General features: G+C 47.8%; 2 protein-coding genes across 2 annotated transcripts in view; both read left to right on the plus strand.

Moving 5' to 3' along the window:
* The window catches only part of LOC309375963 (uncharacterized protein), a 34,728-nt gene extending 20,585 nt beyond the window's left edge, over window positions 1-14,143 (plus strand). Inside the window, exons 2-7 of the mRNA XM_081922021.1 lie at window positions 7,277-7,758; window positions 8,525-8,606; window positions 9,789-9,871; window positions 10,188-10,314; window positions 11,479-13,113; window positions 13,430-14,143. Of these exons, the coding sequence (XP_081778147.1) occupies window positions 7,345-7,758; window positions 8,525-8,606; window positions 9,789-9,871; window positions 10,188-10,314; window positions 11,479-13,067 (2,295 nt within the window). The 5' untranslated portion in view covers window positions 7,277-7,344 and the 3' untranslated portion in view covers window positions 13,068-13,113; window positions 13,430-14,143. The remainder of the gene's footprint in view (window positions 1-7,276; window positions 7,759-8,524; window positions 8,607-9,788; window positions 9,872-10,187; window positions 10,315-11,478; window positions 13,114-13,429) is intronic.
* The window catches only part of LOC309376014 (uncharacterized protein), a 77,970-nt gene that overhangs the window by 47,343 nt on the left and 14,694 nt on the right, over window positions 1-15,933 (plus strand). The gene's annotated exons all lie outside the window — the stretch shown is intronic.

Consider the following 15,933-nt stretch of genomic DNA (forward strand, 5'->3'; position numbering starts at 1 on the left):
TGGACCCAGAGCAGGGGCCATGTGGGGAGAGAGGATGTCATGGACTGGGGGACACAGAGGAATGGTGGGAGGAACCGCCAAGGAAGGAGGGTTGAAGGCTCAAATAGGCTTCTAAGCAGTTCACACCCCATACCAAAGAGTGGCCAGGATTCACCCCATCAGTCCCACAATGGGGCTTTCCCCCTCTCATTCCCCTGCGCACCTTGGAGATGTCTATAGGGCTTCAGGAGGGTCCTCCTTGTCGCGAAATCTTTGCCGCGCTTTCGCAGAAATGCTACAGTTCCAGGTTCTTCAGTGCAGCATATTTATTGTGAGCTCTATATATGCTTCCCATCAAGAATTCACATTGGAGGCAAACTGTAGTAGTGGCTTTATACAGATTTAATTTTAGGAGACTTTAAATAATATGAGGGTGAGGTTTGCAGCCGGGTTCTTTGCCACATCTGGTGCCCAATAGGAATTCCTACTACGTACCCAGAACCGTGACTTGCAAGTCCTCGGCCAAGGTGTTTAATACCTTCTTCACAGGTTTTTAGCTGGGGCAATTAGAATAAGATCCACCATTTGACTCTTGACTCAGAACCCTTAAAAGTATTTTATATAACTGACTTTTGATTTTTATTTTTTCTTTGTATGTTGTATTTTTTTTTTTATTGCTATGGCTGGTGGCTGACCCAAGTTATGATTTATTCCTTCAATGGCTCCTTCACATCATGACTGGTCTAAGTCCTTTCAGGGCGTCCTTGGCATCAAAATGAAAGCCTATTTGGTGCCCGGAGAGCCTGGTGAGGAAAAGGCCCGCCAGGGAGATGTCCTTGCAGAGCCTCTCCCCCTCTGGGCCTTTCCTGCTCCTTCTGGGGTGTTTGGTTTTTAGCCAAGAGAACGCTTGCTCTTCTTATCTCCTCTTCCCCCCTCAGTGAGAGTACAGCTCTGCTGCAGTCCCTTCCCAGATACAGAGAGTGATCTGGGGTGTCGTGGAATCCTAGAACAGGAGAATTCTGCAGGTCTGCCCAGAACTCATTGCACTGAGTTCAATGGAACTTCTTCCCTGGTAGTTCCTCTCGGGATCTCCGTTTGACCGAGCTGATAAAGCTCATCTTCCGGAATCGCCTCCACGTGATTGACGACCTGAGCATCCGATAAGGCTCCAGGCACATTCCCCATTCAGCAGAGTTTCCAGTACAGGGAAGAGACGAGAGGTTTGGGCTACATTGCTAGGAGTTTTATTATCTAGCTACGCAGACAGAAAAATACATCCTCTCTCTGTGAGAGCAGAGAGCAACTGAACAACAAAGGAACAAAGGAACAGGAATCCGTCTCCCGTGAGACTTCCAACAGTATGGAATGTGTGGAATGTAGACAGAGTCTTGTGACTCCAAAGCACTGCTCAGTTCTGTCCAGCTGCCTGAATGGGAGAGAGAGGAAGCAGGGCTCCTCCAAGGACCTCCTAGCACTGAAGTCTTTCCCTGCCGGCTGGCCATTATCAGAAAGACTCTTTGACGATTGGGGGTCTGGGTTGGCTCTTTCCCATGTGGGCCATTCCTTCTGCCGTGGGACATGAGGTGAGTTTTACGTGTGTTTCTTTCATCACACTTAACTCTGGACATTACCATGTTTACCCTTCTGAAAAGTGTTGTTTAAAGATGTATATAGTATTATTTGTTTGAAAAGCCATTGTTTACATTTCTCTGTGTTTTGCTGTTTCCTTTGCCTTTAGAAGTATATTTTATACCTATTCACCACTTACTGAGTCTTGATGTATTAACCCAAGTGTGAATAGTTATGGCAGAAAATTCTGTCGACAAAGGTGTGGAAAATTCCTATTCTTGAAAGTCACGAAATAGTCGTCATCTTGCCCCCACCCCCCGCCCCATATGCCTAGCTTACCTGGCCTGCAGCGCAGGAAGTTGCATGGATCATCTTCCTTCCGGATGCAATTGCGCAGCCTCCGGAACAAGCGCTGGAACCTCCCCCTGGGCTGATGTACAAAAGCCCAATGCACAACATGGATGGCGCTGCCCTCCTCCTGCTCATGTTTAAACATCCCTTCAAGCCCTGAGGGGGCAAGAGCGAAAGGCCGAGCTGGTCAGAAGCAAACATTGTAAATCTATGGTCCTACTTTTTAAATGCAAAGAACATTAAATGATAAATCACATTGCAAAACCAAGAAATGGAAATGGACAGCTTCACCCATCGCAAGCGTCCACAAGCAGTGGTGGTTTCCGTTTTGGAGGAGGGACCATTCTTGTCCCTTTTCCCTTCAACTATACAAGGTTTTGTCAAGCCCACTCCAAACTCCTTCCATCCAATAGGGGGGATGTTTGAGGGCAGTGAAGTCCCTTTCAGATCACTTCAGATATGAATCTCTCTTCACTTCACACCCTTCTCAGCACAAGCATTTTCTCCTCACTAACAGGAACAGTGGGAAGACAAGCTGGCCTTGTTGTGAGCCATGTGTCCTAGAGAGACTCTGAAAGGCCCATGGAATCAAAGGGAGGCTGGGGAGGAGAACAGGTCCTCTCAGGAGTGGCTTCCGAGGGCTTTATGATGCGCTGGGGCACTGCCTGCCAATCCAATTCCCCGAAATTCATCACCCATCCTGAGACCCTCAGAAGATTCAGGAGGGGCCTGGGCCCCTGACCAGCTACATGGCTGGATGGTCATTTCCACCATTCCAGAGGTGAGACCCTCCATTCGACCAGGGAGGGTGTTGCTTTACTTGCCAACAAACAGGACACACACGCCTGTTTGTTGGCATCAGGCTGCAAGAAGCTCAGGGGAAGTGGCAGGTTGGGGCACCTAGGAGAATATCCTACACCCAAAGACACCCCGTGTGGTTTAACGGACAGACTAAGAGCCCTGGAGCTGGAGGAGGGAGACCTGGGCCCAGTTCCCCCCATGTCTAGGAGCTCTGGAGGGAGGTGGGGAAGATGGGGAGTGAGAGGAGCTGGTTCTGGGTGGAAACATCCACTCTGAGGAAAAGACCACCAGCTAGAGAAAGGAGTCTCTGAGCGTAGTGGGAAGGACAGTGTGTGGTGTCCTGGGAGAGTAAATCAGGCCAGGAATGAACTGGGAGGCTGAGCCAGGAGAAGGAGGAGCTGGAAAGAGACCGGCTGCTGAGCTCTCGTCCCAGTCAGGAGGGGAGAGATCCTTCTAGAAAGAGAAGACTCCCAAACCAGAGATCCCTTGGGTCTTTTGCCTGGAGTACCTCGGGAGTAGGGTAACTGGCAGAAAGTGCCACCTTGTTAAGAGCCAAAGTCTTAAGTGTGAAACAACTGTAGTAAGTTTTACCTCACGCAAAGAACAAATCGTGAAGCTGAGACTCCAAGACTTTGGCCACCTCATGAGAAGAGAAGACTCCCTGGAAAAGACCCTGATGTTGGGAAAGATGGAGGGCACAAGGAGAAGGGGACGACAGAGGACAAAATGGTGGGACAGTGTTCTCGAAGCTACCAGCATGAGTTTGACCAAACTGCGGGAGGCAGTGGAAGACAGGAGTGCCTGGCGTGCTCTGGTCCAGGGGGTCACAAAGAGGCGGACACGACCAAATGACTAAATGACGACGACCTCACGCGAGTCTCCCACAAGATAGTCTGAGGTAGTTGGAGGGCATTTGTGGGAATTGTGTTCTGTGAGGAGGGTGCACTATATTTAAGAGAGAGAACGGGCCCAAGGCTGCCGGGGGGAAAAGAGCCCTTGCGTCGTCGCATATTAATAGGGGGCAGAGGTGGGATAGGAAGTTAAAACCCACACAGATCCTATTTAGTTTTGAGCGGACTGGCAGACTTAAACATTCATGAGGAAAACTGGGTGCTGAGGAAAGTTAGATGAGCTCCAACAGCTCATCAGTTTAGAGCAAGGTTTTCAAGAGGTTCCTGCTCATTTAGGCTGAAAACAGTAACTGAAGTCTCTACCTTGGGAGATGAAATCAAAGGAGACTCAGGGGGAGCAGTAATACTCAGAAAAAGTAACCCAGGGAGGAAGTGGGGTCTCAAAACGACAACCCTGAAGGCCAGGCCCAAGGGTGCCGGGGGGAAAAGAGCCGTGATACCAAGTAAAATCCCACACAGAGACACAGAACAACCAGTTTAATAAAGGAGGGAAGTTCTTTGATTAAAAAGAGAAAAAAATCCTGTCAGAAAATGACCAGCAAGCGCCAAGCCAAAGAGACTCAGGATGACCCAGCTGCTGCGTCTGAGGAGAATCCTAATATATTGAATTAGAGATGATGAGGCTAAGATTGGAATTGCCTAAGGTTGAAGCAGAGAAAGAAAGAGAAGAGGCCAGAATGGCTGCTGCCCTTCATCTAGCAGAGATACAGGGAGAGAGAGAGAGAGAGAGAGAGAGAGAGAGAGAGAGAGAGAGAGAGAGAGAGAGAGAGGCCAAGATGGCCCATGAAAAAGAGATGTTTCCGTTAAAAATGGAGGAGATTAAGGCGAGGGCAGAACTGCCGCAAGCAATGTTGGGGGTGGACATTTTACCTCAGCAAATGTAAAGTATGTAAAAGGTGATGGTGTGCAGGCCTAATGGTCCAAGCTTCAGAATGCATTTTCAAAATGAGGCAAGTCAAATATTTCGGTCCCTTCCCAAGGGGTGGAAATATTTATCCTGATTGGAGCAAGGCAAAGGTCCTTCAAGAGGGGCCTGGACCCTCCACAAAAAGAGAAAGAAGAGCTTTTCTGGGGGGAGTGGGATATTGTCCTCCATTTATTCCTCCTTTTAGCCCCCATGCTGCTCCTTGACATGACTGGGTGAAGAAAGACCAGCCAGACAAGAGCATTTGGAGGGACCAGAGCCAGGCAGTGTTGGGACATTTAAAAACAGCCCTAGATCCGGGGTCAGCAAGTTTTGCCAGCCGGGGGCCGGTCCACCGTCCCTCAGACCTTGTGGGGGGCCGGACTATATTTTGGGGGGGGGGGAATGAACGAATTCCTATGCCCCACAAAGAACCCCGAGATGCATTTTAAGTAACAGGACACGTTCTACTCATGTAAAAACATGCTGATTCCCGGGGGCCGGATGTGGCCCAATCGCCTCCTCAGGCTGCCTCCCCTGGCCTAGATGGACCTTGGGGTCCCTTCCAACTTGAGGATTCTGTTCTTCATTTTGGAAGGCGGACAAGGAGCAAGAGCAACCTGCCGTCACAGAGTCCTCATCTCCTTGGTTGCCCTTCTCTGGGAGGCTGGGCAGGTTGTGAGGACTCTCACTTTCAATACTCCTACTATAGGTAGGCTAGAGAAGCTGTGAGATGTTTTGCTGAGGGGGGGCAGGAGAAGAGAAGAGGAAAGCAAGTCTTCCACCCCCAGCTATGTCTCCTCCAGAACGTCTGGCCAGAGACATTTTGACAATTTTTAAAAAAATCTGGTGGATTCCAGCAGACCTCAACCATCCTGCTCTGCCTGCTGCTCCGCTTCTCCATCCCATAACTCCTAAGCTCTGCAGCTCACCTTCCTTCACCTGCGGAGGAAGAGGGCCCTCTCACCTTTGCCTCTCCTACCAAGTCCCTTTCTTCTCTGAACAGCCCATGACCCCGGCCTCTCACTGCATGGCAAACTTGCCTGGTTGAAGGAGCTGTGAAGACATGCTGATTCCAGAGGATTGGAAGTGTCTAGCACACAGTGTAATAAACGCAGGTCTGGCAACCCAAGTCTAAGCCAAATTCTAACACTTACTGAATGCAGGAATTTTGGGGGTGTAAGAATGCCAGCGTGTTCAGAACACACAATGTCACCGGAGGGGGAATAAAAGGCTTCCTAGGAAAACCCCCTTGGCTGCTCCTGCGCTGCTTCCAAGGCAGAAGAACACAGGATATTGAGGGCTGAAATACAGACACAAAGCAGCAGATGGGACAACACAGAATGGCCCCCCCCCAGCCATGTCTGGCAATGTCTCCCCCTCCAGCCCCCCCGGGACCCCCTCTGGCTGGGACAGGGCTCTCTGCCCCGCAGCCCCCAGACCCGCCCAGGGGCCCCCAAGAGAGACTCCCCCCCCCGGAGAAGAGACACCCCCGGGTCCCCCATCTGCCCCCCCAAGACCCCCCTCTCCCCCGCCCAGAGGCCCCTTCGCAGCCCCGGGCAGAGACGGGCTCCTCCTCCCGGACACGGGTTCCCCCTTCCCACGCACACGCGTCCTCTCCCCCATTGCGGGCGGGCCCAGGTGCGGCCTCTTCCCCTCCGAGGGAGCAGCTCTGCGCCTGCGCGACGCCCCGGACGGCTCCGCGGGAGAGAGAAGGGTTAAGGGGCGCCGAGCTGGCTTCCTAGAGAGGACAGGAAAGGAAGGCGAGCCGCTCCTCCCCCCTCTGACGTCCCTTCCGGCCTCGCCCTCGCCTGCCGGGCTCTGGTGGGTCTCCTCTCGGGGGAAGCCTGCGGAACTCCCTGCCCCGAGAGGCGGGAAGGGGAGGGAAGGGAGGCTGGGGGTCCGGGAGGGAGCCAGAGGGACCTCAGGCCCTGGACAGGGAGGTGGGACTGGAAGACAGCGAGGAGGGAGAAGGACATTCGGAGGGACATTATTATGAGGGAGAAGGATATTAGGAGGGACAGAATTGTGAGGGAGAAGGACATTAGGAGGGACAGAATTGTGAGGGAGAAGGACATTAGGAGGGACATTATTATGAGGGAGAAGTATGTTAAGAGGGACATTATTATGAGGGAGAAGGATATTAGGAGGGAAAGACCATGAAGCTTCCCTTCTCTTTCTCTTCATAAATCTCTGTATGTCGGCCATTTCCCCTCCCTAATTCTTTGTTTGACTAAACTGCGGGAGGCAGTGAATGACAGGAGGGCCTGGCGTGCTCTGGTCCAGGGGGTCACGAAGAGGCGGACACGACTAAACAACAACAACAACAGTTCTTTATTTGACTGAAAGTCCAGTTTCTGAGGCGTCTTCCAGGGCAGCTCCACCCAGTGGGCCTTGCCACCGTCCCCTCGGATCCAGAGCAGGAAGTCCCCAAGGGACGGTGGCTGGAGCTAGACATGAGCCCTGCTGCTCACCAAGCCACCCAAGAAGATATGGTTGGGTTGGGGCGAAGCTCTGGACTATGAAGTGGGGTGGGGAGGGACCTTGCCTTGGCTCCAGATTACACTCACTTGTCACTCACAGTTATGACTTCTCCCTCCCCCTTTTCCACCCCAAACAGCTTGGGGTCTGAGCTGTGGTGCAATCCAGCCCTGGTTCCTAGCAAGACTCAGCCACGCTTCCTCAGGAAACATTCTTCTCCTCTTCATCTTACAATAGAATAGTGTGTTTGATTCATACGATTTGCTGCACCTTGCATTAGTACCCACAGAACTTGGCAGAGGACCAAGGGGCTCCTTCCGATCTCTTGGAGACTTCCTGGGAGCCCAGATGGATGAGCAAGACTCAGCTGGCCCTGAAGCAGGAAGAGGCCACGCCCTGGAAACGGGGAACAGTGGGGAATTCTGGGAAAACTCCGTGCAGAGGATTCTGGGTGAGGAGGACACCCCTTGCTTAGAGGTGCAGAGCCAGCAGCTCAGGCAGTTCTGCTCCCAGGAGGCCAAAGGACCCCGAGAGGTTTGCAGCCAGTTCTACCACCTTGACCATCAGTGGCTGAAGCCAGAAAGGCACACGAAAGCTGAGATGCTGGACCTGGTGATCTTGGAGCAGTTCCTGGCTGTCCTTCCTCTGGAGATGGAGATCTGGGTGAGGGAATGCGGAGCGGAGACCACTTCCCAGGCGGTGGCCCTGGCCGAAGGTTTCCTCCTGAGTCAGGCAGAGGAGAGGAAGCAGGCAGAGCAGCAGGTGAGAGAGACTTTCCTCTGGATATTCCCAAGGGGCTCCAAAGAGGAGGGAGAGTTTTCCAAAATCATTTCCTAATGGCCCATCCTTTTTTGGAAAGCATCCAAGGAATGATATTGGATAGCCCTAAAGTGTCTTTTCCAGGAGGGCTGTCCCTTCCAGTTCACAATTCCATCCAGATAACAAATGCTTTTTGGAAAGCATCTAGGAAGAGATCTTCTTCTTCTTCTTCTTCTTCTTCTTCTTCTTCTTCTTCTTCTTCTTCTTCTTCTTCTTCTTCTTCTTCTTCTTCTTCATACCACACCCATGTGGCTGGGTGCCTTCCAGCACATATAAAAGCATAAGAAGACATCAAATGTCTTCTAAAAGTTATGCAGTTTTTTATCTCCTTATCGCCTGATGGGAGGGCATTCCCCAGGGTGGGGGCCACTGTGGAGAAGGTCTTCTGCCTGGTTCCCTGTAACTTCACTTACCACAGTGAGGGAATCAGCAGAAGACCCTCGGAACTGGACCTCAGTTCATGGAGACGCTCCTTTGGGTATAGTGGGCCTTTGAGGCCAACACTTTGAATTGTGCTGGGAAACGTTCTGGGAGCCAGGGAAGATCCTTGAGGACCAATGTTTCATGGTCCTGGCAGCCAACCCCAGACACCAGTCTAGCAGAAGCAGGAAGCAGCTTTCACCTCTGTTTCCCGAAAGCGCTTGCCTCTGCCATTCCTTCTCTAACCCCTCTCCCCATTCTCTGTTTTGAATCCTTGTTGCTCTTTCAGAGGAAGGATCTTTTGGCAGAAATGGGTCTTGATTCTTCTGAGGCAGAGAAGACTCCGCTGGACGCCAGAGTGAGGCCTCTGGGTAAGGAGGAAGGAGTGTTTTCTCCCCCGTTTTCGTGATGTTCGTGATGTTTTCCCCCATCCTTGTAAAATGTTCTGTCTATCTTTTCCTGGTTGTTGCTCTTCTCCATTATTCCTTGGGCGGAGCTAATATCCCATTGTGGTTTCAGAAATTCTCCATCGCTCTGTCCTGTGCTTCGTTGTTTGGCAACTTTAACAGCAGCTGCAAAAATCAAAATGTCCGAATGAATAACCTCTTTTAGCCATTTTTCTTCTAAACCTGGGAAAGAGAGGGATCTGTCAGAATTCCAAATGACTCAGTAATGAACCTTATCAGCTCCCTCACAACTTTCAGATTCCTTACATCCCGCTGTCTGGCCTTAGATAAATGCGCATTTATCCAATTAAATTAAATTCCAAGTCCTTTTAGCATTAATCAGTTCAGTCTGTATATAATAAAGGATGGGGAAGAGTCAGCTCTAATTTTCCATCGTAAACATTTTGCAAAATAGAGCTTCCCTCCCTTTTTCCTTTTTGTTTTTACACACACAGTTCCATTTGATGTTATATTTCATATCTGCAATCCAGTTTCATCCCTGCTCACCTGTACATAGATATTTTGAACTAGTATTCAATGGTAGGCTGCCAAATCATTAATGCAGAGAAGAAAACTTTATATAAAGAAGCCATAGACTCCCCTCCCCCCACCCACTGTCTTTTGCACCAAATGAAGTTTATTCCCAAATTCAAACCTTAAAGACCTTGCAGCTGGTTCAGTTCCGCAGTTTATGATCTCATCTCTTCCAGCAACGCCTGTACATTAGTCCACATTGAGCTCTAATTGACAGGAGAACCTCTGCTTCTTAATGGCAGCAAACGAGGGTTTTTGGCAGGTGAAGGGCTTTTGCACTCAGCGCCTCCCTGCCTCCCGCAATCCATGCCAGAGCCGGAACCTGGTACCGAGACAAACTGGGAGTGAAGCCCGTTCCCCCCTGTCCCTGGGGGCAACTTGCAAGGAGAATTACCCTCAATCGTCCTTGTTTTTCCTTTGCCAATGATCTCCCGCTGCCTCCATTAAAGCAGAGCGGAACCGGAAGCTAGCAGGGGAGACTTGGACGAAGCTCCATCTGCACCTAGAGATGCACTGTTTCACCTCTGAGAGAAGCAGGCGCTCACGGTTTCCACTTACCTTTGTCTCTCCCAGGTGACGGAATGATGCCACCAAGACCTGCTCCCTCATCTTTTCATGGTGGTGGAGGGGAGGCAGCAGCTGTGGACCCAGATCAGGTAGGGGGAAGGAGCCTTGTGGGGAAGGAGCGCTGGGATGCAGACTGGCTGGACACAGTTGGATGCAGAGGAATGGTGGGAGGAGCCAGAGAAGAGGGAGCCGACTGGGAGGAGGAGGAGGGGTCTGAAGCTGGAGAGGGAAGAGGGCTCAGGGAGCAGAGGGAGTCTGTGGCAGAGAGCAGCCCAGACTCCGAGGCAGAATCTGCAGCAGGAGAGAGGAGGGATGAGGAAGGCAGAGAGGGGTCTGGCCGCTGTAGAAAACAACAGAGCCAAGTGAATGTTCTCTAAGAGGACAGCCTTTTTCCTGTTCTGTTAGGGTCCAGTGTGCTTTGAAGATGTGGCTGTCCATTTCACAGACGAGGAGTGGGCGTTGCTGGATCCTGACCAGAGAGCTCTCCATAAGGAAGTCATGGAGGAGAATCGTGGGATCTTGGACTCTCTCGGTAAGGCTCCCTATTGGATCATCCTATCTGTTTTGTAATGCAAGACATCTCTCTATGTGACGAACCTCTGATAGTTCGATGGGGCTCAACAGCGCCACCCACAGCACCTGGGATGTTAACACTCCCACAGCAAACCTTGGAGGCATGGCTGTTGATTGTTTTCCCTGTGAATATTCTTCCTCCAGTTCTGTCGTTTAAAACCATGATCAGGCTGTCTGAACTGCCCAGGCCTTCTTCAATGTAGGCTTCAGAGTGATTTGGGATGTTGAAGTAGCTTCAGTCACGTTTCCTGCTTTGTTCTTGCTTCTGTCTCTCTCTGGTTGACCAAAGAGTCGCTTGACATTGGAGATGGCACAGATTCCACGACTGAACCAAACAAACTCCATCCCAAAACAGAGCCAGGCTTTTTGAATCTCAGGCAGTGAACCCTGTAGTAACAATAATGATAATTTTATTATTTTTACCAACATCAAACATTAAAAACTTCCCAATACAGAGGTGCCTTCAGAAGTCCTCTAAAAGTTGCATAGTTATTTCCTTGACATCTGATGGGGGCGGGCGTTCCATAGGGTGGGTTCCCCTACCGAGAAGGCCCCCTGCCAAAGCACGATTTCTGTTCTCATCCTGAAGCAAAGTTCTTAACCTGAGGTGCTATTTCTAGGTTAGCGGAGTCTGTAACCTGAAGCGTATGTAACCTGAGAAACCAGTGTAAGGAAACTTGAATAATAATAATAATAATACTGAAGCTCTTAAACTGAAGCATTAGTTCTGGGTTAGCAGAGTCTGTAACCTGAAGCGTATGTAACCTGAAGCATATGTAACCCGAGGTACCACTGTATATCTTCATTTTGGACAGGGAACTTTCCCGCTTTGGCCAACTTTAAATAATAAAAAAGTACATTTTATTTATGAATATAGTACAGATCCATATTTAAATTTGAACAAAATGACATTACCAGGTTTAGCTGTACTTTTCAAAACTAGAGAGAGAAAACATAATATTCAACTTGATTTGTATACAAAACTAGACATTTTTACAGAACAAAAGGAACATTATAACATCTAACTCCCTTCAGTTCTTCCCCTGTCCCAAGCATTAATTAGCATTGTTCCATAATTTGGGACTGCACTTCTTCCCGAGACTCTAATCCGTTTCCCTCTTAGTTTCAGGTGGGGATGAATTGGAAATAAAGAACAAGGGAGACCACGACGAAATCCACAGAGTGGAGGAGCCATATCAGGATTCAGACTGTGGAGAGAGCTTCACTCAGAGCTCCCATTCCACTTCCCATCACATAATTCATACAAGGGATAAACCCTATCACTGCTTCAGTCACAGCCACGATCTCACTTCCCATTGTAGAATTCATACAGGGGAACAACCGTATCAGTGTGTGGAATGTGGAAAGAGCTTCACTCGGAGTGCCCATCTCACTTACCATCAAAGAATTCATACAGGGGAGAAACCCTTTCAGTGCGTGGAATGTAGAAAGAGCTTCATTCGGCGTGCCGATCTCACTTCCCATCAAAGGATTCATACAGGGGAGAAACCCTATCAGTGCTTGGAATGTGGAAAGAGCTTCAGTCAGAGCTCCCATCTCACTTCCCATCGTAGAATTCATACAGGGGAGAAACCATATCACTGCTTGGAGTGTGGAAAGAGCTTCAGTCACAGGCACGATCTCACTTCCCATCGTAGAATTCATACAGGGGAAAAACCATATCAGTGCGTGGAATGTGGAAAGAGCTTCAATCGGAGTGCCCATCTCACTTTCCATCAAAGGATTCATACAGGGGAGAAACCCTATCAGTGCGTGGAATGTGGAAAGAGCTTCAGTCAGAGCTCCCATCTCACTTCCCATCAAAGGATTCATACAGGGGAGAAACCCTATCAGTGCGTGGAATGTGGAAAGAGCTTCAGTCAAAGCTACAATCTCACTTGCCATCGTAAAATTCATACAGGGGAGAAACCATATCACTGCTTCAGTAACAGCCATGATCTCACTTCCCATCGTAGAATTCATACAGGGGAAAAACCCTATAAGTGCCTGGAATGTGGAAAGAGCTTCAGTCGGAGTGCCCATCTCACTTCCCATCAAAGGATTCATACAGGGGAGAAACCCTATCAGTGCCTGGAATGTGGAAAGAGCTTCAATCAGAGGGCCCATCTCACTTCCCATCAAAGGATTCATACAGGGGAAAAACCCTATCAGTGCTTGGAATGTGGAAAGAGCTTTAGGACAAGGTCTGAACTCACTTCCCATCAAAGGATTCATACAGGGGAGAAACCCTATCAGTGCGTGGAATGTGGAAAGAGCTTCAGGAAGAGCTCCGATCTCACTTCCCATCGTAGAATTCATACAGGGGAGAAACCATATCACTGCTTGGAGTGTGGAAAGAGCTTCAGTCACAGCCACGATCTCACTTCCCATCAAAGAATGCATACAGAGGGAAAACCCTATCAGTGCATGGTGTGTGGAAAGAGCTTCAATCGGAGGGACCATCTCACTTCCCATCAAAGGATTCATACAGGGGAGAAACCCTATCAGTGCATTGAATGTGGAAAGAGCTTCATTCAGAGCGCCCATCTCACTTCCCATCAAAGGATTCATACAGGGGAGAAACCCTATCAGTGCGTGGAATGTGGAAAGAGCTTCAGTCAGGGCTCCCATCTCACTTCCCATCAAAGGATTCATAAAGGGGAGAACTCTATCAGTGCGTGGAATGTGGAAAGAGCTTCACCTGGAAAATAAGCTTCACATCCCATCAAAGTATTCATTCAGGGGAAAACCCCTATAAGTGTCTGGAATGTGGAAAGAGCTTCAGTAAGAGCTCCCATCTCACTTCCCATCAAAGGATTCATACAGGCGAGAAACCATATCACTGCTTCAGTCACAGCCATGATCTCACTTCCCATCGTAGAATTCATACAGGGGAAAAATCCTATCAGTGCCTGGAATGTGGAAAGAGCTTCAGTCAGAGCCACCATCTCACTTCCCATCAAAGGAATCATACAGGGGAGAATCCTGTCAGTGCCTGGAATGTGGAAAGAGCTTCACCTGGAAAGTAAGCGTCATATCCCATCAAAGAATTCACACAGGGAAAACCTTATCAGTGTCTGGAATCTGGAAAGAGCTTCAACAGAAGCGAAAGTCTCACAGCCCATCACAAAATACATAAAAGGGAGAAACCCTCAGAACTCTCACACAACTCAGAATCTGACCGGGAGGACGTGCACTGAGTGCAGCAGCGCACATAAGCTGCAAGCCCACCACGGCAGCCTCATCCGGAAGACGGGAACTGCGCAAGTTGTGGGGAGCCACGAGCAGAGGACTTGCCATTTCCGCAATGCAGAATGCCGACAATGCAGAAAAGTGGGACACATCGCCCTGATGTGCCGTGCCTGCCCTACCCAAAGCCTTGAACAAGATGGCCGACCCAAGAGTCCCAGGCCCTGTGGTCTGACACACCAAGGCAACTCGACGAAGATAACAGACTGTCAGGTATACCAGTTGCCTCATTATAATGCATTCTAATAAATGAAGAGATAGAATGGAAGATAAAATGGTTGAGACATAGAAATTTTGAGTTTGCAAATAAACCTGGCAAACTTCTGGCCTAGCAATTAAAGAAGAAAAAGGAAGATAGAATTATCAATAAAGTTAAAATTGAAGACAAATGGATTCAAGAACCGAAGGAAATTAGTAAAAACTTTGCTAGTTTTTTTGGAAAACTATATAAAGAAGGTCCAGAGACTCTAGAAAAAATAATTGATTATTTGGGCAAAAATAAACTACCAATAATACCTAAGGAAAAAACTGCAATCTTGAATTCACCAATAACAGCTATGGAGGTGCAGCAAGCTATACAGAGATCAGAATTAGGAAAGACACCAGGCCCAGATGGTCTCCCAGCTAATTACTATAAAAAGTTAGAACAAGCATTATTTCTTCCCTTGAAAGACCTAATGAATAATATTCTGGCAAATGGAAAGCTACCGAAAACCTGGAAGGACAGCTTTATTACTCTTATCCACAAACAGGGAACAGATGCCACAAACATGGCCAATTACAGACCCATTGCACTGCTAAATAACGATTACAAGATATTCGCAGACATTCTTGCAAATAGATTAAAAATGGTGCTGAAAGAGATAATTCATGAAGATCAAACCGGATTTCTTCCCGGACGATTTATGCAATCCAATATTAGATGTGTGATTAATGTATTAGAATATTTGGATATTAAAATTGATAAACCAGCAGCTATTATGTTGGTGAACGCTGAAAAGGCTTTTGACAATGTGTCCTGGAAGTTTATGAAAAAATTAATGGAAGAAATCGGACTGGGAGAAAATATTTGTAAAGGAATAAATGCCATCTATTCGGAACAATATGCAAAATTGATCATCAACGGAAGAATTACTGAGGAGTGCAAAATAAACAAGGGAACCAGAAAGGGCTGCCCACTGTCACCACTGATATTTATCTTGGTGATGGAAGTCTTGAACAATCAAATAAGAAAGGATCAGCTTGTTAAAGGCATCACTCTGGGAAACAAAACATATAAAATTAAAGCTTTTGCGGACGATTTACTTGTTATGACTGAAAACCCTAAAGAAAGTCTGAAAAGAGTGCTGGAATTGATTAAAGAATTTGGAGAAGTGGCAGGCTTTAAGCTGAATATAACAAAAACAAAAATGCTTGTTAAAAATGTAACCACAGAAGAAAAGGACTTAGAAAAAATATTGGGCCTGAAAATCTCTTCAAAAGCGAAATACTTGGGTATTTGGATCACCCCCAAGAACATAATTATTTCAGGATAATTATACCAAAACTTGGTTAGAGATTAGAAAAAACTTGGTAACCTGGAGTAAACTAAAATTAACATTTCTGGGTAGGATTTCCATTATAAAGATGAATGTGCTTCCAAAATTAATCTTTTTATTTCAAATGATCCCAATACTGGGTGAAGCAGGTTGTCTCAAGATATGGCAAAGAGAAATTTCCAAATTCCTGTGGGAAGGGAAGAAACCTAGGATTAAACACCTGATCTTAATAGACATAAAAGAGAGAGGAGGCTTTTCCCTACCTGACCTAAAACTTTACTATGAGGCAGCCTGTTTCACCTGGCTAAAAGATTGGTGCACGCTGCAGGATCCGGACCTCTTGGACCTGGAAGGTTTTGACAACCGTTGGGGATGGCATGCCTACCTAATATATGGAAAAGCGAAAATTCATAAAAAATTTACCAACCATATAATAACAAAGTCACTCTTTGCCTTATGGGAAAAATATAAAGACCTGATGGAGCCTAAAGTCCCGTGGTGGACTTCTCCAGTAGAAGCCATAGCAGTAAAACGGAAAAATACTCAGGAAAGCTGGCCAACATATAAAATACTTCTAAAAAATGAAGATAGCCAAATAAAATTTAAAAACTTTGAGGAAATAAGAGAACACATTTCAGACTGGTTCCAATACCATTAGCTATTTGAAAATTTTAAATCTGACAAACAAAAGGGGTTCTCAACAGAAACTTCCCAATTTGAATCTGATCTTGTAAATTCTAAAAGAAAAACTCTTTCCAAAACTTACCGACTCCTCCTTGACTGGACAGTCA

Source organism: Podarcis melisellensis (assembly GCF_964234715.1).
Source record: "Podarcis melisellensis genome assembly, chromosome: 8".
In the NCBI taxonomy this organism is placed as follows: Eukaryota; Metazoa; Chordata; class Lepidosauria; order Squamata; family Lacertidae; genus Podarcis; species Podarcis melisellensis.